This window comes from Trichechus manatus, unplaced genomic scaffold (assembly GCF_000243295.1).
Source record: "Trichechus manatus latirostris isolate Lorelei unplaced genomic scaffold, TriManLat1.0 scaffold00017, whole genome shotgun sequence".
NCBI classification, from domain to species: Eukaryota; Metazoa; Chordata; class Mammalia; order Sirenia; family Trichechidae; genus Trichechus; species Trichechus manatus.
The window spans coordinates 18,622,042-18,649,312 of record NW_004443953.1 but is presented as its reverse complement, the minus strand read 5'-3'; the positions used below and the strand labels follow the sequence as shown (position 1 = coordinate 18,649,312).

Genomic DNA, 27,271 nt, shown 5'->3' with positions numbered 1-27,271 from the left:
TTATTTTCCATTCTGTTGTTGGCAATCTTTATAACTTTAAAGAACATTCTGTTTTCAACTCATTTTACATTTATTGCTAATAGTATGTCTTTACTCTCAGTAAAATGATATGAGCCCCTGGCCCTTTTTTCCCACCTCTCCTTCCCCCTAACGTATTCTATCCTCCATCTTCTGTCTATTCTTTTATATTGCCACTGTTGTTAACATTTACATTCTGTCCAGTAGCCAACCAAGTCTTCTGTGCTTTGCTCCTAAATTGACTCAAAAATGTGAAAACCAATAAACTATTTTTAATATGCAAAACCTCAGCCCAAGTTGTATGTTAGTATTTTATTTCTTTTTTTATAGTTGAACAGCATGACCTCTGGGCAATAAAATGAAAATTTATCTTCCTGCAGTTTCTCGTTGCAATTTAGTTTCTTATATTCTTGCCCTTATCAAATGCTTGAGTTTTCTTAAGCTTTCAAATATACTTCATGATTGTTGAGCCCCGTTTTCTGCCAGAGACCTCCCGCCCAGAGTCTGCCATCCTTCTTCTAGTTTCTATCCTGGCATCCCCCTTCACTGTATCCTCAATTTGACTTGAGTCCAGGATAATGTAGGATTCTTTTAGTTGCAATTGATAGGAAGAAAAGAAGCGGTGGGGGGGGGGGGGGGGGAGTTAACCTAAACTGGCTTAACTAAAAGGTACTGAAAAATACAATGATAGGATTGGCTTTAAGTGTGGCTTCTTGCCTATTATCAAGTGTCAGGTGTTACCAGGGCCAGGTTTCTCTCTCCATCTCTCAGCTCTGCTTTCTCTGGATGTATCTTCTCAGGGAGTTTCCCCCTTGTGGGAAAATGGCAGCAGGAGCTCCAGATCTTAAATCCTTTTGTTCTCAAAACAAGCAAAAAAGGACTTGATTTTTACCCCCAAAAGCTTCAGCAAGAGTCTTACTGAACCAATCAGTGACCAAAAGAATGTGATGCATCGCATCAATTTGACTTAAGTTTTGTCCTATGCCCAATTATTGAACTAAGGATGGAATCAGTTCTACTGATGGTCATTACAAAGTGAGAAGTGGTCTCCCAGAACTCTACCCAGATATGGCTAACAGAAGAATGGTGAATAAATACTAGGTGGCAAAATCAACAGTTCTTTATATCGTGTTTTCCTTTTGCATTTGTTTTTTTCACCCTTGTTTTGCTGAAACACATCCTCAACTAACTTTCTTCATATCTGAAAATGTCATTTTTTTGTTCTCATACATGATTGATAGTTTGTATGGGCATAGATTTCTAGGTTGAAAATCATTTTCCTTTCAGAATACCTTGGATTTCTCTTTCCCTTGTGTGTATCTCCCTGGTATAACTTCTTCCTGCGTCTTTAAACTTTTCTCTGAACATTTTTTCTTCAAAACGACAGAAGGTGATGAGGCTATACTTCTTGCTTCTCTCTGCTGATAGCAATTCATAACTTCTCCTTTCTTTGAGGTTCACACCATCCACATATTTCACCATTTCCCCCTTCCTTGTTGCCATCACCTGCCAATTTCATAGTCATTTCTCCTCACTCACGAAAGACTCAAGCTCTTGCTTTACCGCAGCTCTCATCATCATTCTTGGCAATTTCAGCATCCGTGTGGATGATCCATATTGTGGATTCTCTGGCTTCAGGCTTCCTCATCTCCAGGATGGGGATTATAGGCATTCATGGAAGCCCTCTAATGTTTCATTATTAGAGGTTTTTTGTTTGACAGAGTTTCTTTTTAATCATGTTAAGAAAGTTTCTTTCCATTCTTTATTCACTAAGACTTTTTCAAAAAGCAAATCTAAGTGTTTAATTTTATTAAATGCCTTTTGGCACATGATATTAAGGTGATCCTATGGAAACAACCTAAGTGCCCATCAACGGGTGAATGGATAAAAAAATTGTGGTACATACATACAGTAGAATACTATGCAACTATAAAGAATATGAGGAGTCCACAAAACATAACATGGATGAACCTGGAGGACATTATGCTGAGTGAAATAAGTCAATCACAAAAGGGCAAATATTGTATGGTCCCAGTACTATAAAAAGTCAAGAATAGATGTATACACAGAAAGCACCATTCTTTGATTGTTACCAGGACAGGAGGAGGAGGGAGGAGGAATCACTTTCTAGATAGTGGACACTTTTTATTTTTGGTAATGGGAAAGATAATACCAAGTATAGGTGAATTCTACACAACTTGATCAAGGTAAATGAAGTCTGTAAGAAGTACACAAGAAAAAGAGGCAATTTCAGTAAATACTATAACATATACAATTTTGGAATAACAATCAAAAAATATGTGTATAGTTACATAGGTAGATATGTGTGCATATATATGTATAGGAAGGCATATGCAAGTAAATGCATGTACATGTAGAGTGTATCTGTAGGCATATACATATATATATACATATACATGTATACATATATATACATGTTTGTGTGTGTTGCATATATATCCATATATATAGTAAAGCACATAGGGGGCACAGTTACAGAGACTTCCTACACATATCCAGACAACTTGAGGGATTGGTTTACTGGGTCAAAAAGCTTGGGACCGTAGTCTTGGGGAACAACTTAGTCAACTGGCATAACATAGTTCACAAAGATAATGTTCTACATCTGAGTTTGGTGAGTAGCATCTGGGGTCTTAAAAGCTTGTGAGCGGTCATCTAAGATACAACTCTTCACCTCTACTTGTCTGGAGCAAAAGAGAATGAAGGAAACCAAAGACTCAAAGAAGAAACTAGTCCATGGGGCTAATAGCCCACACAAACCACAACCTTTTCTAACCTGAGACCAGAAGAACTAAATGGTGCCTGGCTACCACTACTGACCATTCTGACCAGGGACACAATAGAATGTCCTGGATAGAATGGTATAACAATATAGAACAAAATTCAAATTCCTAAAAAAAGCCAGACCTACTGGACCAATAGAGACTAGAGGAACCCCCGAGACTATCGCCCTAAAACATCCTTTGAGCTTGGAACTGAAGCTATTTCTGGAGGTCACCTTTCAACCAAATAATGGATTGGCTTATAAAATAAACAGTATCACCGGTGAGTAATGTGCTCCCTTAAACAATCAACTATGTGAGACCAAATGGTCAACAGTTAATCAAAAGCAAAGATGAGAAGGCAAGGAGGGAAAGGGAAGCTAGATCAATGGAAATAGAACAAACAGAATGGAAATAGTGAGACTGCTGACATACTGTGAAATTATAACCAGTGTCACAGAACAATTTGTACAAAAATTGTTAAATGGGAACCTAATTTGCTGTGTAAACTTTCACCTAGAACACAATAAAATTAAAAAAATAAAAATAAAAAGATGATCCTGTGGTCACTGATAATCCCTGAGGACCATTGTTGTAATGGCTCACAGTGAAACCTGTGAGAGCTAGAACTCTACAGGATTGCCTTGTTTTTCCGGGTATCGAAAGTTTTCCACCTTTGACATGGTACAATCTTACGACTTTTCTATTAGTGGAAAATATTTTAGTTTTCCTTCTTTCCATCTTAGACAGGTTCAAGTTTTCACAGGTTTTACCGTATATTAATTGATATCCTAACATTGAACCATACTTGATTTCCTGAAAATGATAATCCCTACTGGGTCTTAGGGGGAGAATTTTAAAAAGCCAATCACGTTTTCTAAAGTACTGAAAAGTTCCTTTTCTTTATTCCATCCCACTTCCACCGACCCAACCTCCCTGACAGGCGCCTCCGTTAAGACTATGTCTTCTGGGCCCCCATGGCTCTGGCAAAACTGTCTGTGGAAGATATTTGGCAGAAAATTTGGACATTTTTCACATTCAGTTTGAAGAAGTCCTTCAAGAAAAATTAATGCTCAAAACCGGAAAGAAAGTTGGACCTGAATTTGAGGAAGAATCTGAGGATGAACAAGGTGCAAAGCAAGAAATTGAAGAACTTGCCGTTCAAGCCAATATTACAATTGAGGAAGAAAATACAAAGAAGCCGGTAGTAATAGTAATATTTTCTTTGTAGATAGTTGTGTTTACTGCTGTTACTTTTGCGAAGCAGAATATAAGTAGTATAAAATGCTGTAGAGTTTCTAACAAGAAAAAAATCAGCTTTATGAGAAGCACTTATGAGTTATCCCTCCACATGTTAAATACAGATCTTACTGCCCATCTAGAATATAAAATACTGAGTTTCATTGACTCCAGTAAAAAATTGGGAAAGATTTCCCTGACAAGACCATTGTGCAGGATTTATTTGGGGCTATATTATTTGATATGTCTAACCTAGACTATAAAATTTTCAATTGCTGTGTCCTCTCTGTCCTCTATCAAATATCATAAAAATCTGTGCCAGTGCCAATGAGATTCAAAAATATTAATTTCTAATGATGTCTCACAAGAAAGTATGTATCTCTTAGATCATTTCTATCTGGGGTTATAAAAAAAATTTCTTTAATTCTAACTCACTTGTAAACCATTTTTGGTATACCTAGACCATTTTTGTCTCAAATGATGCCCCACATAAATAGACCCAGGTAGTTATGTGTAATACTTACGAAGTTGGAGCAGGGCTGTATAGCAGCATATAGTATCCTAAAAGGTGATGTGGCACCCCTTCAAACATATTCTTTAAATCTTTTCCACTTATGTTTGGTGGAGATTCTATTAATTATATTTTGATCCAGATTTTAAAATTCAACAAATGTAGACTTTAAAATGTAGCAGGATACTTCCTACTTTTCTAGGGTTTTTTATTTGATTTTCTTTTGCAGTTTTCTAAATCATTTGGCTTCTCAGGAGGTACATTAAGAGATTTTATTTTTACATGATAAAATTATATCCCACTTCCTGGTAAGCAGAATTTGCCATACCTTATTCGGTTTCAGAGTTTTTGGATGACAAAAATACTAAATAAAAATAGTTCCACTCTAGTAAGAACTGTTGTTTGTAAATATCCATTCAAGACTAATCCTACTTCAGAGAGAGCTATGTTAATGATCACAATATTTTCTATTTATTATTATAATATTTTAATTCCCTTATTGATTGTATTCCAGATGGCTGCATGAACTATCCCCTAGTCATATCTAGGTTGGAGAGATAATACAGTATAATTACAAGAAAGACAACAAAAATCAGTAAGCCTTTTAGGTGTATGACTTAGACTGTACAAGATTTTAGCAAAAAGTGATGAGACAGATATCCTGAGTCCATGTGTGAAAATCAGCCCTACTAATCATAGTAACTCCTCTTAACAATAATAGACATAATTTAATATTTATAATCATATTAAATATTGGTTTAAAAATAGAGCCCAAATTAAAAAATTTTGAATACAAGCCATAATATAAAAAATTACCTGGAGAAAACAGCAGGTCTCTTCCCAATCAACTATGTCATGTAGTATTATTTATTAATATTGACTTTTATTTTATTCTCTGATTCCTTGTTTTTAGTCTCCAGAAGTACATCTTACAGAGGAAGAAGAAGCAATCAAATCAAATTTAATAGACAATGAGCCATTGCCTCCAGAAATTCTCGAAGGAATTCTTTCTGAGTGTTGGCTTAAGGAACCAATATGGTATTTAAATCTATATAGGATTATACTTTTATTGACTTTTATTTGCTTTATTCTTAAAAGTTAAAAATGCAATTCAATATAAATTTAAGAGTTTTCTCCTCCTAGCTCTTTTCCTGTAAACTAGTGACTCTTGCTTGAGCTACACCTTTAAAACATCTGGGGAATTTAAAAAAAAATACTGATGACTAGACCTCACCCCAAAACAATTGAATCAGAAGCTCTGGAGATGTGGGGCTGGGACCCAGGCACTGGCATTTTTGAGAGCTCCTCAGATGATTCTAATGTGCAGACGTGGTTGAGAATCCCTGTTCTAAACCATGTACCCTAATTATGTGCTGGACTCTTTTCCCCTACTGCCTTTTAACGATTACAGTGAAACCTGTGAAAGCTGGAACTCAGTGGGATTGCCTTGTTTTTTCAGTTCTCACAAGTTTTCCGCCTTTGACAGAGTGCAATCTTACTACTTTTCTATCGCTTGTTTTAGTGGAAGATACTTGAGTTTTCCCTCTCTGACAGGTTTCTGCCTTACACAGTTTCCGGCTTTCGCAGGTTTTACTGTACTCTCCACTTAATGACTTTCCATAGTGTTATCCCTTTACCAAATGCCAGAAACAGTCTTGACACCAGACAGGACAAATTTTAGAATCTCCAGGTTACCAGAATTCAAAACTTCACCTCTCTTCTTTAATCATACTCTATCTTGCTTTGATATCTACCTGCGAATGACTTCTGACACCAGCTACCTGCAGTTAGGCCAGACTTCACAGGAGAAGGGCACAATCCTCTACAAGGCTGCCCCCACTTCACTTCAGACACCAGCCACCCTCACTTCTGACCACCTGGTTACAAGCTGGGGGTTCTTACTACCCACTCGGTGTTGATAATTCACTAGGACAACTCACAAAATGCCCTGAAAGTGCTGTACTTATTATTACAGTTTTATTAGAGAAAAATAAAATTTTTAAATATTTTTTATAAAGATAAATTATACAAATTATAACGAGCCAAAGGGAGAGATGCATAAGGAAAATTCTAGGAGGGTCCCAAACGCAAAACTTCTGTGTCCCCAGAGACATGTCACACTCCTGGCACATCGATGTATACAGAATGTTATTAACCAGGGGAGCTCACCTGAGCCTGGGAGTTCAGAGTTTTTATTGAGGCTTTGTTATGTAGGCATGATTGATTGAATCACTGGCCATGTGATTGAACTCAATCTCCAGCCCCTTTCCCTCGTCAAAGGTGAGGCTGATATCACGTGCGTGGCTCAAAACTCCAAACCAGTAATCACATGGTTAGTTTTTCTGTCATGACTAGCATGAATCATCTTGTTAGCAAAAACTATCAAGGGGCCCACCATGAGTTACCTCATTAGATAAACTATCAGGTGTGGTCCAGGCACCAACAATTAATAACAAAGTCATTCTGATCACTTGGGACATTCCCAAGGTTTAAAGGCTACCTGCTAGGAATTGGGGGCAAAGGCCAGCCAAATCTTTTATTACACACCACCTGAAAGTTTGGTGGTTCCAGGATCAAGTTCTGGCCCAAACAGAAATCTTCATATATGCTCCCTGCTAGGGCAAAACCAATCCCAGGGTATTGGCTCCTTCCTAGATCCTGCTACTAGGATAGGCCAGCTGAACAGCAGAGACTCATGGGAAGGCAGGACAGATCAGATGGCCAGACTCGCTCACAGGATACAGCAGGAACCATGGGGGACATGGAGAACAGCCAGGGGTGGGGGACTTAATTTTATTTATTTTTGAAAAAGTAATATTTTCGGGTTTCCACTAAAGGTGGACCAGCCAAATATACTCGTAACATACAGGATGATATATCCATTAGATTGCATGCTCTTCCCAAGCTGAGAACCTATTTTCTTTTTCCCTATTATCTTCTCACAACTTTTAATACATTTCTAATTAATAGTAATTATCTGTAAACTTATTGATTACAATTTTATATTATAGATAAAACATATTATCATTTTAATCCAATTCAGTATATTTGGGAGAAGAAATACCATGCGTACACAGTAGAAATATTAAAAGAAGTGAAAGATACTACAGTAAACTTTCTAAACTATTCATTGCACATCTATAGAAAGTTAAGATTTATCTATATATTTTCTCATTTTAAAATCTATGTTTAATCTATAATAAATATTTTAAGCAAATATGATAAATTCTGAAAATTTCCACCTAGTTCCACAGGTTTTATACTAGATGGTTTTCCACGATATCCTGAGGAGGCCCAGTTTCTAGGGGAGCATGGATTTTTCCCAGATGCTGCTGTTTTTATACAAGTTGATGATCAAGATATTTCTGATCGTCTTCTTCCTTCCCATATTGAAAAATGGAAACTGAAACAAAAGAAGAGATTAGACAGGAAAAAACTCATCAAAGATATGAAGGCAAAAATAAGGGTAGGTATCCAGTAAAAATGCCTGGGAATAAATTTGTTCATCATCTATTTTAAATTATAAAGTGGCCTTTACAAAAATGTAGTGTTCTGCTGTTCAGCCTGCGAGTGGACAGCCCAGTAAAACCATGAGAGTAACGAAGTACAGGAGTCCAGTGACAAGGCCCAGAAGGCAGAAGGGGAGTAGGAAGCTGATGATAGGGAACACAAAGTAGAGTAAGGATATTGTTGATGTGTTGTGAGATTGTTAACCATTGTCATAGGGCAACATTTGTATTAACTGTTAAATGGGAGACTATTTTGTCCTGTAAGCCTTCATCTTAAGTGAGAATAACAGCACAATTAGAAGAGCGTAGTCAATGTCACTTAAATGTGTATGTAAAAAAAATTTTTGAAATGGCGTATCTTTGGCTATGTGTATTTTTACAAAAAAAAAAAAAAAAGTTGAGAATTTAGAGGGTTAAAATGTTGTGGGGTTGTTAACCAATGTCATAAAACAGCATGTGTGTTACTGTTACATGAGAAACTATCTGTTCTGTAAGCCTTCACCTGAAGTACAATAAAATATTAAAAAAAAAAAAAAAAAAAAGTACCCTGTAAAGAAGTGCCTATAAGACCAAAAGAACCTAGATTGGTGCCCAGCCAGTGCTTAGTGATTAAAGATTCCGATTGAGTCATGATCAGAATGGGGGAATGTCAGAGAGAATTTGGTGGCAGATATCTTGCTTTGATTTTGGGGGTATTCTTACTCACAAAACCAAATATTCACTTAAAAAAAATTCCTGACCAAAATTAATCCACCAGTGGCTTTTCTCTCACCCAAAGTTGCAAATCCTTTCTTTCCTGTTCAAAGCCAGGCTGAATGGAGGGGCTGACATCATCTTGTGACCTGATATCAGCTGATCTCAATAAAAAAGGGAGAGCAAGATACAATTAATCATGTTAAGATTAACCAATGGTTGATCTATATTTCTCCCTCCTCTTCTCTTTATAAGCCTCATTATACCTAGGTTCCTTGAGCCATTTGCATTTTCTGATATCAAAATGGTCTCCCGATATGCATATAGAATAACTGCTCAGAATAAACCTTATGTTCAAAAAAAAAAAAAAAAAATGTAGTGTTCTCGTTTTAATACCACAGTTAGCATGAAAGCATTGTTCATCAAATATCAAGACTATGTAAGAGTTAAGAATTGTTTGAGGCCTTTGTGATTGGTAGGACAGTGCTCAGGACAGTGCTGGCATCTAGCAGACGTCCAGTAGTTACACTGACCACTGCATGTTTGAGTGAAGGGAGCAGAGAAAAAGTAGACTCAGGTTATGGATGTGTTATTGTGTCTACTTTGCATTTCTTTGTTGTGTATAAAGTGATCTTTATGTGTTATGAAAGCACAAAGGAGATTATGTTTTCACAACTCTACGATTAAAGGGCCTATGGTAGAACCATAGTTTTAAGAAAGGAAATAATATAAGCTTTTGTAAACTCTTACCTTCTTAAGAGCAACAGAATATCTCTGGGGGCTCATAAACCAAATTAATTTGATTCAATTCAGTTTTATAATTCTATCGACTAATATTTCTTCAGTACCTACATGGTGTAAGTTTTCAGGAATATGTACTCGATATTAAGCAGATAAAAGAGCCAGAGTCCTCCAGGCCTAGACCAGAGTCCATAGAGAATGTCTTTAGGTACCTCTCTAATCTCCCACGATGTAAAGGGATTCCAGTTTGAAGAGTCCTTGGCCAGTGAGCCCCAAAACCATCCAGGGCACTGATTAGTTTTTACACAAGCCTTGGGCACATGTCAAAGGATCCATTGCCATCAGACTTAGAGGACTCTAGAAAGGTTGGAGGGCAATCTATACATCATGTCTGTGAAACTATGCCTATGTATTTTTAGGCTTTTTTAAGCTATTGTATTTTGATGGTATTATAAAAGGAGTATCAAATATTTTCAACAAATTACCTCTAAGTATTTCCTTTTGAAAAATCAGCCAGTGAAAACCCTATGGATCACAACGGTCGGATCCCACTGTACATGGGGTCGCTAGTAGTTGGAGGCCAACTTGACGGCAGCTAACAATAAATTTCCCTATTTCTCCAAGTATGAAAGATAAATAAATAATAAATATTTGAAAGGGAGTTCTAAAGTTTGTGGAATGACTGACACCAAGTGCTATTTCTCTCTCTGGAGGGAAATAGCCGATCAAGAGGTCCAGAGGCACAAAGACATAAGTAACATAATTACAACCATCACATACTTTTCTGGAAACGTCATCATCTTTTCACCCAAATATTATTCCCAGTTTGGAAAAAAGAAATACATTAATACACAGAAAGTAATTTTTATCCTTATCCATTAATTGTCTCTTTCTTTAACAGGATGATATGATTGCTAAAAGAAGGGCTGAGCTTATATCAGAAAGAGAGAAAAAAAAGAAAGGGGAGGTAAGCAAATAGTGTAAAATAAAAAGATACATAGAGAAACATCTTGAAGGAAGTATACAATGTTTGCATATGAGTATGAACAACACATCATTTTGATTTTCTTCTTTATGCTTTTTCTTATTCCATAACTGCTTTTATTGTTTTTGTAATCAGAAAAATGAACAGTTTTTAAAGGAAAGAATACCACTAAAGATGGTTAAAATAATCTAATATAAAATATAATATTACACTAAACTATGTTCTTTTTGGACTTTTATCCTTGCTTCCCACGCTTTCAGCCAATGCCTGAAATGGACTGGAGAGTGAGCACTAGATAGGGAACCTGCGAAGTTGTCTAAAATGTAGATTATCTCAAGACAAACAATGGAATCGGGCAGGGCTTGTGAACCCTCAGACTCAGACACTTGTGCAGGATGCTCAGTACAGCTCCTTTTCTCCTTCCTCTGATTTTTAAATAGGATAAACCTTGAAGATCATGGATTTTGTTTTACTAAAAGAGAGCTATTCACTAGCTGACCCAAATACCACAGCTAGGCACCTCAAGAGTGCAGAGGGGAGATGGAGAGGTGACTAGATAAGCTAGTTCTAAAAAGGACCTGAGGCTCATTTGTACAATCCGCTTACAAGTAACCCTGCACCACCAAGGCAAATGATAGCATTGCCTCTTCCTTCTTCCATTTCCTTTTGGCTTAAGGAAACTTTGTAACATCTTTTCAAGGCTGACCCTTCTGTAATCTGATTTCCATCTATATAAAAATGTTTGGCCAAATAAGGAGGAGGAGAAAAGAAGAATAACAGAAAATACTACTTGCTGAAAATGCAACCACATACCCCTCTGGGGTGACGATGTTGGATTTGGACGCAGAGGACTGCTGAAGCAATGCACCTGTAACTGTGGGCACAGAACATTGCAGAAGAGGGGCCTGAACAATTGTTGCCTTTGTCCAGACAAAATCTTTACAACCACAAGCGGATCTAAAACCATTAGACTGAGGAAGTTATGACACCACATATTTTTAGGGTTTTCTTAAAAGGTATTTTTAGTATTTTTTTTAAGAACCTTCTGTGTCATTATTTACCTGGGTTTTCCTTCCTTTATTCAGTCAACCAGTGTCTTCAGCTGGGCTATCTAGAGAAGCAAAAGCAGTGAAACATATAAACATATATATATAGAGAGAGATTTATACCAAGGAAATGGCTCATGCAGTTGTAGAGGCTGGAAAGTTCCAAGCCCGTGGGTCAGACTGGCGGCTTCTCTAGTGGTCCCATTTAGAGTCACTTCAAATGTCTGAGCAACACATACAGAAGAAGTCCAGACTTGGGAAGAAGTCCAGACTTTGGCATCAAGGTAACTTCAACGGGTATCCTCTCTCCAGTTCTCACTCACTTTGTCACTGCTGGATCCCCAGTGCTGGCACATAGTAGGTGCTCAATATATAGTTGTTTTTCTGTTGTTTGGTGTCATCAAGTCAGTTCCAACTCATTGTTACCCTGTATACAACAGAACGAAACACTGCCTGGTCCTGTGCCATCCACACAATCTTTGCTATGCTTGAGCCCATTGTTGCAGCCACTGCGTCAATCCATCTCGTTGAAGGTCTTCCTCTTTTTCATTGACTCTCTACTTTACCAAGTGTGATGTCCTTCTCCAGGGACTGGTCCCTCCCGATATGTCCAAAGTACATGAGACAAAGTCCCGCCATCCTTGCTTCTAAGGAGCATTCTGGCTGTACTTCTTCCGAGACAGATTTGTTCATTCTTCTGGAAGTTCAGGAGCCCTGGTGGCACAGTGGTTAAGAGCTATGGCTGCTAACCAAAAGGTTGGCAGTTCAAATCCACCAGCTGCCCCTTGGAAACCCCATGGGGAAGCTCCACTTTGTCCTATAGGGTCACTATGAGTCAAAATCAACTTGATGGCAACAAGTCAACAGGCAGTCCATGGTATATTCAGTAGTCTTTACCAGCACCATAATTCAAAGGCATCACTTCTTCTTCAGTCTTCCTTATTCATTGTCCAGCTTTCACATGCATATGAAGCAATTAAAAATACTATGGCTTGGCCCTGTACACCCTTCTAGCTCAGTAATGAAGTCACTCCTGAGGTTCACCCTTCAACCAAAGATTAGACAGGCCCATAAAACAAAACGAGCCTAATGGGCACACCAGCCCAAGGGCAAGGACAAGAAGGCAGGAGGGGACAGGAAAGCTGGTAATAGGGAACCCAAGGTCGAGAAGGGGAGAGTGTTGACATGTCATGGGATTGGCAACCAATGTCACAAAACAATATGTGTATTAACTGTTTAATGAGAAACTAGTTTGCTATGTAAACCTTTATCTTAAGTACAATAAAATAAAATACCATGGCATGGCTTGGGTCAGGTACACCTTTAGTCCTCAAAGTGACATCTTTGCTTTTTAACATTTTAAAGAGCTCTTTTGCAGCAGATTTGCTCAGTGCAATTTGGCATTTGATTTCTTGACTGCTGGTTCCATGGGCATTGAGTGTGGATCCAAGTAAAATGAAATCCTTGACAACTTCAGTCTTTCCTCCATTTATCACGATGTTACTTACTGGTCCAGTTGTAAGGATTTTTGTTTTGTTTATGTTGAGATGCAGTCCACACTGAAGGCTGTGTAGTCTTTCGTCTTCATCAGTAAGCACTTCAAGTCCTCTTTCTTCACTTTCATCAAGCAAGGTTGTGTCATCTGCATAACAAAAGTTGTTAATGAATCTGCCTCCAATCTTGATGCCCTGTTCTTCTTCATATAGTCCAGCTTCTCGAATTATTTGCTCAGCATACAGATTGAGTAAGTATGGTGAAAGGATAGAACCCTGATGCACATCTTTCCTGACTTTAAGCTACACAGTATCCCCTTGTTCTGTTCAAACAACTGCCTCTTGGTCTCTGTACAGGTTCCGCATGAGCACTATTGTTGTTTTTGTTGTTAGGTGCTGTTGAGTCAGTTCCAGCTCAGCGACCCTACAAACAACAGAATGAAACACTACCCGGTCCTGCGCCATTCCCACAATCGTTGTTATGCTTGAGCCCATTGTTGCAGCCATTGTGTCAATCCATCTTGTTGAGGGTCTTCCTCTTTTTCACTGACCCTCCACTTCAAGCATGATGTCCTTCTCCAGGGACTGATCTCTCCTGATAACATGTCCAAAGTATGTGAGACATAGTCTCACCATCCTTGCTTCTAAGGAGCATTCTGGTTGTACTTCTTCCAAGACAGACCTGTTCATTCTTTTGGCAGTCCACCGTATAATCAATATTCTTCCCTAACACCACAATTCAAAGGCGTCAATTCTTCTTCAGTCTTTCTTATTAATTGTCCAGCTTTCGCATGCATATAAGGTGGTTGAAAACACTATGGCTTGGGTCAGGCACACCTTAGTCCTCAAGGTGACATCTTTGTTTTCAACACTTTAAAGAGGTCTTTTGCAGCTGATTTGCCCAGTGCAATGTGTCTTTTGATTTCTTGACTGCTGCTTCCATGGGTGTTGATTGTGGATCCAAGTAAAATGAAATCCTTGATAACTTCAATCTTTTCCCCGTTTATCATGATGCTGCTTATTGGTCCAGTTGTGAAGATTTTTGTTTTCTTTATGTTTAGGTATAATCTATATTGAAGGCTGTGGTCTTCGGTCTTCATCAGTAAGTGCTTCAAGCCCTCTTCACTTTCCGCAAGCAAGGTTGTGTCATCATCATAAAGCAGGTTGTTAATGAGTCTTCTTCCAATCCTGCTGCCCCATTCTTCTTCTTTTTTTTATTGTACTTTTGATGAAGGTTTACAGAACAAATAGTTTCTCATTAAACAGTAACATAATGTTTTATGACAATGGTTAACAACCCCACAAAACGTCAACACTGTCCTTTCTCAACCTTGGGTTTCCTATTAGCAGCTTTCCTGTCCCCTCCTGCCTTCTAATCCTTGTCACTGGACTGTTGTGCCCCATTAGTCTTGTTTTGTTTTTTGCCCCCATTCTTCTTCACGTAGTCCAGCTTCTTGTACTATTAAGTGTTCTGAAATTCCCATTCTTCGCAATATTATCCACTGTTTATGATCCACACAGTCGAATGCCTTTGCGTAGTCAATAAAACACAAGTAAACGTCTTTCTGATATTCTCTGCTTTCAGCCAAGATCTCTCTGACATGAGCAATGATATCTGTCATTCCACATCCCCTTCTGAATCCAGCTTGATTTTCTGTCAGTTCCCTGTTGATGTACTGCTGCAACTGCTTTTGAATGATCTTCAGCAAAATTTTACATCTGTGTAATAATTATATTGTTCGATAATTTTTTCATAAGTAGACCACCAGGCCCTTCTTCCTAGTCTGTCTTAGTCTGGAAGCTCCACTGGAACCTGTCCACCAAGGATGGCCTTTGCTGATATTTGAAATACTGGTGGCAAAGCTTCCAGCATCACAGCAACACGAAAGCCACCACAGTATGACAAACTGACAGACAAGTAGTAGTGTTTTGGTGCTTTAGTACAATATTGAGTAAGTTACTTAAACCTCTTTGAGCCTATGCTTTTTCATTGTAAAATGGGAAAAATTAATAATTCCTAATTCCCTAACTAATAATACTTTAATTTTTATTCTTTGCTATGCTTTAATTAAATCTACTTTTTCTTAAGAATTAGTTTTCAGGATCAATTAAAAATGTTCTTGATTTATAATTTTTCCATTTGCCAACATTAGAATGATGTGTTTTCTTATAATGTTTTAATGCAGAGATTCAATATTCTATCTTACAAGTTAAATATGATTTTGTAAGATAGCTAGCCTAGGACTTAATCTTTTATAAAATTGGCTGTGTATCCCATAAAATTAAAAACCAAAAAAAAAAAAAAAAAACCCCATTGCTGTCAAGTGGATTCCAACTCATAGCAAGCCTATAGGACAGAGTAGAACTGCCCCGTAGGTTTCCAAGGCTGTAAATCTTTATGGAAGCTGACTGCCACATCTTTCTCCCACAGATTGGCTGGTGGGTTTGAACCACCGACTTTTTGGTTAGCAGCCAAGTGCTTAACCCGTACAATTAGATTACACAAAGGAGCTTTTGGAGCACAACTTCTGAGATTTTTGATTAATTAAAGGTTACAATTGTGTATGGATTTTTTTCAACTCCTTTGATGGAAATTTTATAAAATATGCTGTGCTACTACTAGTAAAACACTCTGGGATCACTTAGTGTGATTATTATCAGCTAATGTGACATCTGGATCTGAATCCATCCTTACTCCAGATATATGCCCTGGAGCTTGCTATCATGAACAGATCCAGACGCTTTCTCATCACTTGCCTCTTTGCATAGAATATGCTGCTACATGACTTGACTTTTTAAAACTAACTGGGGACTCACATGCTGCTATAGCCCTTTCCGGGTGTGGTTTCTTGCCCTCGACAAAACTCAGTGCCTCTACTGTCTGACTTCTTAGCAGCATATAAAACGTTTTAACATTAGAAATCACTTCAAGGTACCAATGTGACTACTTTGATTAATTTCATAGGAAAACATCACCATCATGTGGAATTTTTGTCTCATGATGTGACTAAACAACGTTCTGTAAGCCAGCCCCTTCGTATGGAGATTTATACTTCATACCTCCCAGCTCTTCAGAGGCCTTGCTTCTGCTCTTATTCCTCTCTATATATTCTTTACTCCCTCCTCGCTCACTGGCTCCTTCTCTGGTGCCCAGGGGACTAAATTGTTTCAAAATTAACATGAAAACAAGAACAAGAATTGAGAAACAGATCCCTATAGCCAAACCTCCTTTTAGGTAGAGAGGAGCCTGAGCAAGGAACAGGAAGGAATGAGCCCTTATGCTCTTATCTTCCTCCCTCCACCCAGAGGCCCAAATCCCAGCTCCAGGTGCCTTTTAAAGGAACAAGGATTTGAGTATAGAAAGATTAGGAAATAGCAAGCTAATCAGGAGATTGCAGGAATTCTAGATCATGAGATAGCGAACAGTGCAGTGGGGCTAGAGAGGAGGGAGATTTGAGAGTTACTTAGGAGTGCAGGGAGCCCTGGTGGAGCAGTGGTTAACAGCTGGGCTGCTAACCAAAAGGTCAGCAGTTTGAATCCACCAGCCACTCCTTGGAAACCCTATGGGGCAGTTCTACTCTGAGTCAACTATGAGTTGGAATCAACTAGACGGCAAAGGGTTTGGTTTTGGTTTAGGAGTACAGTACTTGGTAACAGATTGGATAGGGTCAAGATGACTCCCAGGTTTCTGACTGGATGGCAGTGCTCCAACTGAGACAGGGAGAAGAGTGTGGAGCCAGTGCAAAACCAAAAACCCAAACCCGCTGCCATTGAGTCAATTCCGACTCGTAGTGACCCCCTACGACAGGACCCCTATGCTGAGACCCTCCTAGACCCAGGAGACACAGAGAGGAGCTATAACACGGAAGACAGAGAGAGGCAGCAGAACCAGGACAGAGAGGGAGAGCCGTGACATCATAGAGAAGCAGCAGCAGAGAAATGGCAGCAGCAGAGGCAGCAGAACCCGGAGACCAGCAGGAGTTGGCACAGTGGGCTCCCTGCCCCACAGAGTAAGGGAAATGAGCACCTTTGGGCGGAGGCTTGCTGGTGGAGTAGGGTGCCTCGGGGCACTTGCTGATGGAGCTAAAAGAACTTTGTAACACTTGCCGGAGCAGGGCAGAGGCTGACAGGCCAGGAAGAGGCCTACCTGCGGCACAGCTGAGAAGAGGCTGTCCTGATTGAAGGACTGTATCCTGAGCACTCCTGAACCTGAATTGTAGCCTATTACTTCCCTAATAAGCCCCATAATTGTGAATATGGTCTGTGAGTTCTGTGTGGCCATTACAGTGAATTAACAAACCCAACAGAGATAGTTGTGGGAGGGACAGTTGGTGTCAGAATTGGTAAAAAGGTTGGATGGTGGAGGCAAGTCTGACCTCAGCCTCATAGGAGTTGGCCTGGGGCTGTTGATGCCGATTATAATTCTCTCTCCCTCCCTTGAAGATACAGGAGGTCAGACGCCACGCCATTATTACACAGTTCTAAGCTTTTTCACTGTATGTTCTAATTTAATAGTCGCAAAAAACCCTGTGGGGTATGTTGTAGAGAAAAGACTCTCTAACTCTATTAAAGTAAAATCAAAATATTTATCGAAGCCAATATATCATTTGAATGGGGATCTTGAAAACCTCAGAGGTTTGAAGCTCACGGATCCCACAGAGGGGGGTACAAATCCCACGTAGTTATAATACCATAGGAGAAACGAAAAAACACAATATTCTGATTGGCTTACAGTGACTGAGGTCAATCAAAGGTGGGACAAAGCAAAATGAGATTTTTAACATTACTGGTTACATTAATACAGCTGGAATAACATTGATTGGCTAAAGGACATAATTGTGGGGCCTCTGGTGATGGAGGTGGGGTCTCATGACCTTCACAGAACAAGGGCATGATGTTGGCATTACAATACTGTTGGCAACAGGTTATTAAACATTACCTTGCCCAGAACATAAGATCTTCTGGGGAGATCTAACACAAAGAGTTTTCCATAAGGTTTGGTTACTGATTTAAAATCTTGGCCTAACCACAAAGCCTTAATAATAGAGTTGGTTTCTGAGCACTGGGTTTGAATCTGTGTGAAAAGTTACACTAAGCTTAGCATTAGTTCAGCCATTTTATTTTAGGTCAGAGGCCTCTTTTGATCTTATATCCCATATTAGGTAGGTACTTTTATTATTCCTATTTTATTTAAACATGAGGAAACTGATCTTGTTCAAGTTAACAAAGTTAGTGAGTGTTTAATACTCTTTGAATTGCATTAAATATTGTTACTGAAGACCATCAAAAACATGTAACATTCTAACAACGATAAACATATAGCATTGAACATCTTTGTCTATTTATGAGACCACTATGGCGTCAAACTCTTGAAGGTCTTAAATTTCTGAGCACCAGATACTTAAATTTTTACTGTGTTACTAAATGCACTTTGCCATGCCATACCAGCCAACATCCAGTTATTACAAAATATTGCAGATGATTAGTTAATAATGTTGTTCATTACACATTTCATACATATAGCAAAAGATAATCCTTTCTTCCTCAGGTTGCTGTTAAAGAAGATGAAGATATTATTAGTGAGGAAGAGCCTGAAGAAGAGGAAGATGATAATATTGACAACATCCTCGAAGAAGAGTTTCCAAAAGAAGAGGAAGAGATGAGTGAGGAAGATGAAGAACAGGAAATTGATGCCATTGAACACCTGAGAAGTGAAGTGGGAGAAAAATTTGAAGCAGATATGAATAATTTACAAATAATACAGGTTACTACTTTTCCTTCATTACTTTTCATAATTCAAAAAAGTAACATTTAATTTTCACCACAATAAAAACAGTAACGTGTGATATGTGTGTGGTTACATAGATGGACATGGATGCATACATGTATATAGGAAGATATATGGAAGTAAATACAGGTACATGTGGAGGTGTATCTGTAGGCATATGCGTACACACGTTTGTGTATGCTGAATGTATATCCACATATATAACAAACCACACAGGGGCACAGTTATGGAGGCTTCCTAGACATATCCAAATAACTCATGGGATTGGTTTACTGGGTCAAAAAGCTTGGGACCATAGTCTCGGGGAACAACTTAGTCAATTGGCATAATATAGTTCACAAAGATAATGGTCTACATCCGAGTTTGGTGAGGAGTGTCTGGGGTATTAAAAGCTTGCTAGTGGCCATCTAAGATACAGCTGTTGGTCTCCACTCGTATGAAGCAAAAGAGAATGAAGGAAATCAAAGGTTCAAAGAAGAAATTAGTCCATGATAGCCCACACGAACCACAACCTTTTCTAACCTGTGACCAGAAGAACTAGATAGTGCCTAACTACGTTTCTGACCATTCTGACCAGGGACACAGTAGAAGGTCCCAGATAGAATGGGTCAAAAATGGAGAACAAAACTAAAATTCCTAAAAAAAAAAAAAAAAAGCCAGATCTACTGGACCAATAGAGAAGAGACTACAGGAGTCCTGGAGAGTATCACCTTAAGATACCCTTTGAACTTGGAATTGAAGCTATTTCTGGAGGTCACCTTTCCACCAAATAATAGATTGGTTTATAAAATAAACAGTATCACTGGTGAGTAATGTGCTCCCTTAAACAATTAACTGTATGAGACCAGATAGTCAACATTTACCCAGATACAAACATGAGAAGGTAAGGAGGGGAAGCAAAGCTAGATCAGTGGAAACGGAACAAACAGAATGGAAATAATGAGAATGCTGACACATTGTAGAACTTGTAACCAATGGCACGGAACAATTGGAATAAAAATTGTTGAAGGGGAACTTAATTTGCTGTGTACACTTTCACCTAAAACACAATAAAATATTATTTTTAAAACATAACATTTGAAAATGAAACAAAAACAATTTGGTTCATACCTTAGTTTTTTTTTTAACGTTTCAAAACAAATATATTTTAGAGCTGTATTTCCTTTTGTCAGCACCACTTATAATTATGAAAACAAATTTATAAATCAAAGCAACCTGGAAACCACAGGGTCAGAGGTTTGGGCTGCCAGCATGCAGCCACTCAGAAGCTGAAAAACATTTGTTCTTTAGACTGAGGTAGGAGCCCTGGTGGTATCATGGTTAAAGTGCTCAGCTGCTAACCAAAAGATTGGCAGTTCAAACCCACCAGCTGCTCCACAGAAGAAAAGACCTGGCGATGTGCTCCCATAAAGATTACAGCCTAGGAAACCCTGTGGGGGCAGCTGTACTCTGTCCCATAGGGTCACAGTGAGTTGGAATCGACTCCAAGGCACACAGCAAACTGAGGTAGTCAGTCACTATCTGTGTCTGTGTGCTGTGTGACTGAATACTACCAGCCTTTTCCTCACTGGATATATTTGATTTTATGCTTTTACTGCCCAGGATGAATTTGAGAAGTTTTTGATACCAATAATTCACATTAATGGAGCTCGGAAAACCCACATCGTACAATATACATTGAATTCCAAAGTGAAGCCACTGGTGGAAAATCGTGCAAGCATTTTTGAGAAATGTTATGCAATACCACCACATCTTGCCCAGAAAATGCTCAGCTTTACCTACAAATACCTAAGCTCTTTTGGATATTGGGACCCTGTAAAGGTAATGTCAGCAAATGGATCTGAAAGCCATGCTGTTTCTGTACTTCTTTTTTTTTTTTTTTAAAGTATTCTAGGAAAAAGACAGTGGATAATATCAAAAATTGCAAGCATTGTACAGTATTAACTAGCTATAAAAATATTTGGTTGTTTTGCCTTTCTGATGTGGAAAAAGTAGTTGAAGGATTTAATTTCTTTCATCTATTTCTACAGCAATAACCTAATTCCAACTTGGTTTTACCTTTGTAGTAGCGGAAATATTATTAAACTAGTGATCTACCACTACCTTGCTGCCTAATTTTAGGCAAGTCATTTAGCCTCTTTAATTCTACTTCCTCACGGTTACGATGGAAGAATATTGCTACCAGATCTTTGTGATCAAATGCAGGAGCGATAAAGCCCTCTGAAAAGTTTGAAATACCATACAAAATAGTGTTATTAACCGTTAATGCTCATAACAAACTCATTTCTAAGTACTGTGCCAAAAAACAATATTATTTTGTTAGGTGTTGTCAGGTGTGTTCTGACTCATAGTGATCCTATGTACAACAGAATGAAACACTGCCCCAGTCCTACGCCATCCTCACAATCATTGTATGCAGTGTCAACAAACAGATTTAATCCCAGTGAAATTCAGTAACTTCAAATGTAGGATGTTTTTCAGCAAATCTTAAGAACATGTCAGTCACTGTTTTAGCCTCTGGAGGATAAGTAGTGAACAAAACGGGTAAAGTTCCTATTATCATGTTGTTGTCGTTAGGTGCCATTGAGTCGGTTCCGGCTCATAGTGACCCTATGCACAACAGAACGAAACACTGCCCGGTCCTGCTCCATCCTCACAATCCTTGCTATGCTTGAGCCCATTGTAGCAGCCACTGTGTCAGTCCATCTTGTTGAGGGTCTTCCTCTTTTTTGCTGACCCTCTACTTTACCAAACATGATGTCCTTCTCCAGAGACTGATCCTTCCTGATAACATGTCCAAAGTATGTGAGATGTAGTGTTGCCATCCTTGCTTCTGAGGATTTGTTTGTTCTTTTGGCAGTCCATGGTATATTCAATATTCTTCACCAACACCACAATTTAAAGGCATCAATTCTTCTTCGGTCTTCTCTATTTGTTGTCCAGCTTTCGCATGCATGTGAAGCTACTGAAAACACCATGGCTTGAGTCAGGTGCACCTTAGTCCTCAAGGTGACATCTTTGCTTTTCAACACTTTAAAGAGGCCTTTAGCAGCCGATTTGCTCACTGCAGTGCGTCTTTTGATTTCTTGACTGCTGCTTCCATGGGTGTTGGTTATAAATCCAAGTAAAATTAAATCCTTGACAACCTCAATCTTTTCTCTGTTTATCATGATATTGCTTATTGGTCCAGTTACGAGGATTTTTGTTTTCTTTATGTTGAGGTGTAATCCATGCTGAAGTCTGTAGTCTTTGATCTTCATCAGTAAGTGCTTCAAGTCTTCTTCACTTTCAACAAGCAAGGTTGTGTCATCTGCATAATGCAGGTTGTTAATGAGTCTTCCTCCAATCCTGCTGCCCTGTTCTTCTTCATATAGTCTAGCTTCTTGGATTATTTGCTCAGCCTACAGATTGAATAGGTATAGTGAAAGGATACAACCCTGATGCACACCTTTCCTGACTTTAAACCATGCAGTATCTTCTTGTTCTGTTCGAACGAGGGCTTTTTGATCCATGTACAGATTCTACCTGAGCACAATTACGTGTTCCGGAATTCCCATTCTCAGCAATGTTATCCATAACTTGTTATGATCCACACAGTGGCATGCCTTTGCATAGTCAATAAAACACAGGTAAACATCTTTCTGGTATTCTCTGCTTTCAGCCAGGATCCATCTGACATCCCAGTGATATCCGTGGTTCCATGTCCTCTTCTAAATCTGGCTTGAACTTCTGGCAGTTCAGTTAGGTTGGGGAGGGAGGATAGGTAAGACATAAATAAATAAATACAATCGTGTCAGATAGTGCTAAGTGCTATAAAGACAATGAAAGTGTAATGTTGGAGCCCTGCGTGGTGCAAATGGTTAATGTGCTTGGCTGCTAACCAAAAGTTTGGAGGTTCGAGTCTACCCAGAGGCACCTAGGAAGAAAAGCCTGGTGATCTACTTCCAAAAAAATCAGCCATTGAAAACACTATGGAGCACAGTCCTACTCTGACACACATGGGGTCGCCATGAGTCAGAATCAACGCAACAACAACTGGCTTTGATTAATATGATGACTGGGGGCAGAAGCTACTTTAGATGAGAAACCTAAATGACAAGAAGGAGCCATGCAAGCATAGTGAGCAGTAAGTGTAAAAGCTTTAATGCAATAATAAGTTTCTCATGTTTGAGGGACAGAAAGAAGGCCAGTGCAGGTGGAGTTTAATGAGTGGGGAGGAGTGTGGTATGAGAGGATATTGAAGAGAGAAACCAAACCTAAACCAAACCCACTGCCACTGAGTAGATTCTAACTCATTTCGACACTACAGGGCAGAGTAGAACTGCCCCATAGGGTTTCCAAGGCTACAAATCTTTACAGAAGCAGACCACCACATCTTTCTCTGGTGGAATGGCTGATGGGTTCGAACTGCTGACCTTTCAGTTAGTGGCCGAGCATTTTAACCTATTGTGCCACTAGGGCTCCTTGTTGAAGAGAGAAGCCAGGTTTAAATCACATACACAGAATAAGCTAAGTGCAATGGGACACCAACATAATGACTTTGGATTTTCTTTGAAGGGCAGTGGGATGCCACTGGAAGGTTGAGAATGGGGGAGTGACAATATGTTATTTAGAATTTACTTCTGCTAGATAGAAAAGGGTAGCACAACAGTTATGCAGTTGGCTGGTAACCAAAAGGTTGACAGTTCGAACCCACCCAGCAGCTCTGCGGGAGAAGGACCTGGCAATCTGCTTCCATAAAGATTACAGACAAGAAAACCCTATGGGGTAGTTCTACTCTGTCACATGGGGTTGCTGTGAGTCATAATTGATTTGACAGCACCTAACTACAACAGGTAGGAAAGAATGCACAGTTATAAGAATGGGATCTCAGACTTTTAAGGAACTCTCAGGTCACTTAGGCCCACCACCCAATCCAAGCCTGAGTCATTTCACAACTTTTAACTGATATTCACTCCTCAAGGTGCTGCCCATCCAATCTTCTAACAGCTCTATCACTTAAAATTTTTTTCTTTCATTTAGTATAAGTTCTGCCCTTTTAAATTCCACTTTAATGTCTACTTCCTAAATATAGAAGGAACACATTAAACTTCCTCCACATGAACATTTTTAGATACTTAAAAACAACTTTCATATCTCCTTTTAGTTTTCAATTCTTCAAAAAAAAAATCCCCAGTTCCTACCATTGTTCCTCATGTAACATGGCTTCAAGTCTCCAAAAATCCTAGTCTTTTCTCTCCTGAAATCACTGCAATTGGTCTGTACCCCTGAAAATGGAGGTAGAACTGAACACATTTTTCTAGATGGCCTTAGGCACTCACAGTAGAGCTGGTATGACCATCGATTTTAGTCTGAATGCTGTAATTTTTAATGTAGCCTAAGATACAGTATTAGTTATCTATGGTTGCATAACAAATTAATAAAAAACTTAGCTTAAAACAGCATACATTATCTCACATTTTCTGTGGATCAGGAATTTGTGAGTGATTCAGCTGAGAGAGTCTAGCCCATGATCTCCCATGTAGCTGTAATTGAGATGCCAGAGAGGCTGCAGTTATCTGAAAGCTTGACTGAGGTTGGAGGATCTGCTTCCAAGATGACTCACTAATATAGGTGTTGGCAGGAGCCCTCAGTTCCTCATTGGCTATTAGCAGGAGACCGTAATTCCTCACCATGTGGGCCTCTCCATAAGCTGCTTGAGAGTCCTCACAACATGGCCACTAACATCCCCCAGAGTGAACAATCCAAGAGAAAGAATTTATAGTATCTTTTGTGACCTAGTCTCCAAGTTTGCACACTGTCATTTCTACTTTAATCTGTTTGTTAGAAGTGAGTCACTAAGTTCAGCACACACTTGAGGGGAGGAGAATTAGTTTCTACCTCTTGAAGGGAGGAGAATTTGTGGTCATATTTTAAAAGCACCACAGATAGAATTCATTTATTGTCAGGCATGCCCCACTGTAGACTTACACTGCACTTTGAAGAAGCTAAGATCCGTAGCTCGTTTTTCACACAACACATCTCTCTTATCTGTGTTTGTGAAGTTGGAGTTTTTTTCCCCACTGTCATTCCAACATAATAGAAAACTTTAGAGGCCATGATTAGCCACATCTCCCAGCTGCATGTGACCTGCTCACTAGACCAGTGTACATTCTGGGATGCACAGTAGATAAGACCATGGCCTCTGGAGCCAGACTGCCTAAGTTCAAAACCATGCCATACTAACTAAGCGACCTTGGAAAAATCGCTTAACCCCTATGATCCAATGCCATTTTTGAAATGGGAAAATAAGAATAGTTCCTACCTTACAATATTGTTAACAAGGATTAAATGAGTTAAATGGTGCAAAGTCTTGCAACAGTGCTTGGCTGTTTGTAAGTTCTCAATATGTGTTGTTGCTATTATTAATGTATATTACTATTGTTGGTCACTGATAAAATATTTTGGAGGATAGGTTCAAGAATGGATTCATGTGCATGTTACCTAAAACCTCCTGTCTGGTTGATATTGAGACAGTGGGTTTCAATTCTACTTAATTGTGTTATCATATTTTTTATCTTAACCATAGGATATCAAGAGAAACCTCTCAAAATATCATGCTGAAATATAGAAACACTATGATAGTTCTCTCCAAAGAAAATTGGATAGAGTTAAGCATGTATCAGAATCATTTGAAAAGTCTTTGAAAAATAGCCATGCCCTAACCTTCTCTGAAATGGGCAAGAAAGGGCAAGAACTAAGCAGGCAAAATCAGAGTCCTGTTTAGGGAGAAAGAAGGGCTCAGATCCAAACACAATTAGAATTTTCACAAAAATGCCTGTGGAGAAATGAGTGCATGGTCATAGGGAGGGTTTAAGCATATAAATAGACATTTATCAGGGCTGTTGGAAATCTTGCTGGTTGTATGACAATTTGATATTGCTAATTTGACGACACCATGGCATTCTGACCTACAGAGGTGCAAGGATACATGCTAAGTATTTTTGGCAACAGCAGAAACAGCTGAAAGGATTTACACTTAACTAGGGAATTTGAAACGGAATCACTAAACTTTCAGCTTTTCTTTTATTACCAAGTGTATAGCATACAGCAGTCACTCCCACAGTACTCCTGAATTTCTACTTACCATTCTGCTTAGCATTCAGTCCCAGCCATGGATGGATGATGATGTTGACGACGCCATTGACCTGTGGCAACTGTAGCTCTGGAAAAACCAAAACTAAACCAGCTGCTGTCCAGTCAATTCTGACTCATAGTAGCTCTGGGGGAGGAGCACTAATAACCCACTATTCCACACCTACTCTGTCAAGTCCAGGGATGGCTGATGCTTGCCATCTGATGCTATAAAAAAGATACGAAACCCTAGCAGCAGTTAATAACGCCATCCTCATCATCACCAATGCACAGATGTGGGACCACCCCATTCCATACTACACCTTAGGCTGCCTTTTGTTAGTGTCGTTCCCTTTCCTGGCTTCTCTTAATGTTTATGGGAATATGATTTCATCTGTATAAAAATGTGTAAGATAACTCAGTGGGATTTTCCTTGCTAGTATACCCCAAAAGATCCCCACCTGAGGAATTGTTAGGGATTGAATTGTGTCCTCCCAAAATATGTGTTGGTATCCTAACCCCTGTACCTGTGAAGGATCCCTGTTGGTGCAGTGGTTAAGAGCTCAGCTGCTAACCAAAAGGTTGGCAGTTTGAATCCACCAGCTGCTCCTTGGAAACCCTATGTGGCAGTTGTACTCTGTCCTATAGGGTCACTATGAGTCGAAATCAACTCATTGGCAAGGGGTTTGTTTATTTGTTTGTTTTTAAATACCTGTGGATGAAATCCCATTGGGGAATGGGTTTTCTTTATTATGTTAATGGGGTCATATCAGTGTAAGACGTGTCCTAAACCTAACTACTTCTGAGTTATAAAAAAGCAGATACAGAAGGAAGCACATACAGAAGGAAAGACAGACTCTATCTGATGACTACAGAGACAGATGAATCTACAAGCCCTGGAACTCCAAGGATTGCCAGCTACTAGAAGCTGAAATAGACAAGGAAGGACCACCCCCTAGAGCCACATCCTGAATTTGGACTTCTAGCCTCCTGAAGAGAAGCCCTGGTGGCGAAGTGGTTAAGCGCTGGGCTGCTAACTGAGAGGTCGGTGGTTTGAACCCTCCAGCTGCTCTGTGATAGAAAGATGTGACAGTCTGCTTCCATAAAGATTACAGCCTTGGAAACCTTGTGAGGTTCCCTCTGTTCTATAGGGTCACTATGAGTCAGAATTGACTGGATGGCAACGGTTTTATGCCAGTTACATATTAAAAAAAAAACAACAACAACACTGCCATCGAGTCAATTCTGACTCATAGCAACCCTGTAGGACAGAGTGGAACTTCCCCATAGGGTTTCTAAGGCTGTAATACGGAACCAGATTGCCACACCTTTCTCCTGAGGAGTAGTTGGTG

General features: G+C 39.2%; 1 protein-coding gene across 2 annotated transcripts in view; it reads left to right on the top strand.

Annotated features, from left to right (window-relative positions):
* Positions 1–27,271, top strand: part of AK9 (adenylate kinase 9) — a 135,442-nt gene that overhangs the window by 87,847 nt on the left and 20,324 nt on the right. For both annotated transcript variants that reach the window (XM_023727645.1, XM_004372457.2), the window contains 6 exons: positions 3,745–4,005; positions 5,465–5,589; positions 7,798–8,017; positions 10,396–10,461; positions 18,567–18,782; positions 20,409–20,627. In XM_023727645.1, the coding sequence (XP_023583413.1) occupies positions 3,745–4,005; positions 5,465–5,589; positions 7,798–8,017; positions 10,396–10,461; positions 18,567–18,782; positions 20,409–20,627 (1,107 nt within the window). The remainder of the gene's footprint in view (positions 1–3,744; positions 4,006–5,464; positions 5,590–7,797; positions 8,018–10,395; positions 10,462–18,566; positions 18,783–20,408; positions 20,628–27,271) is intronic.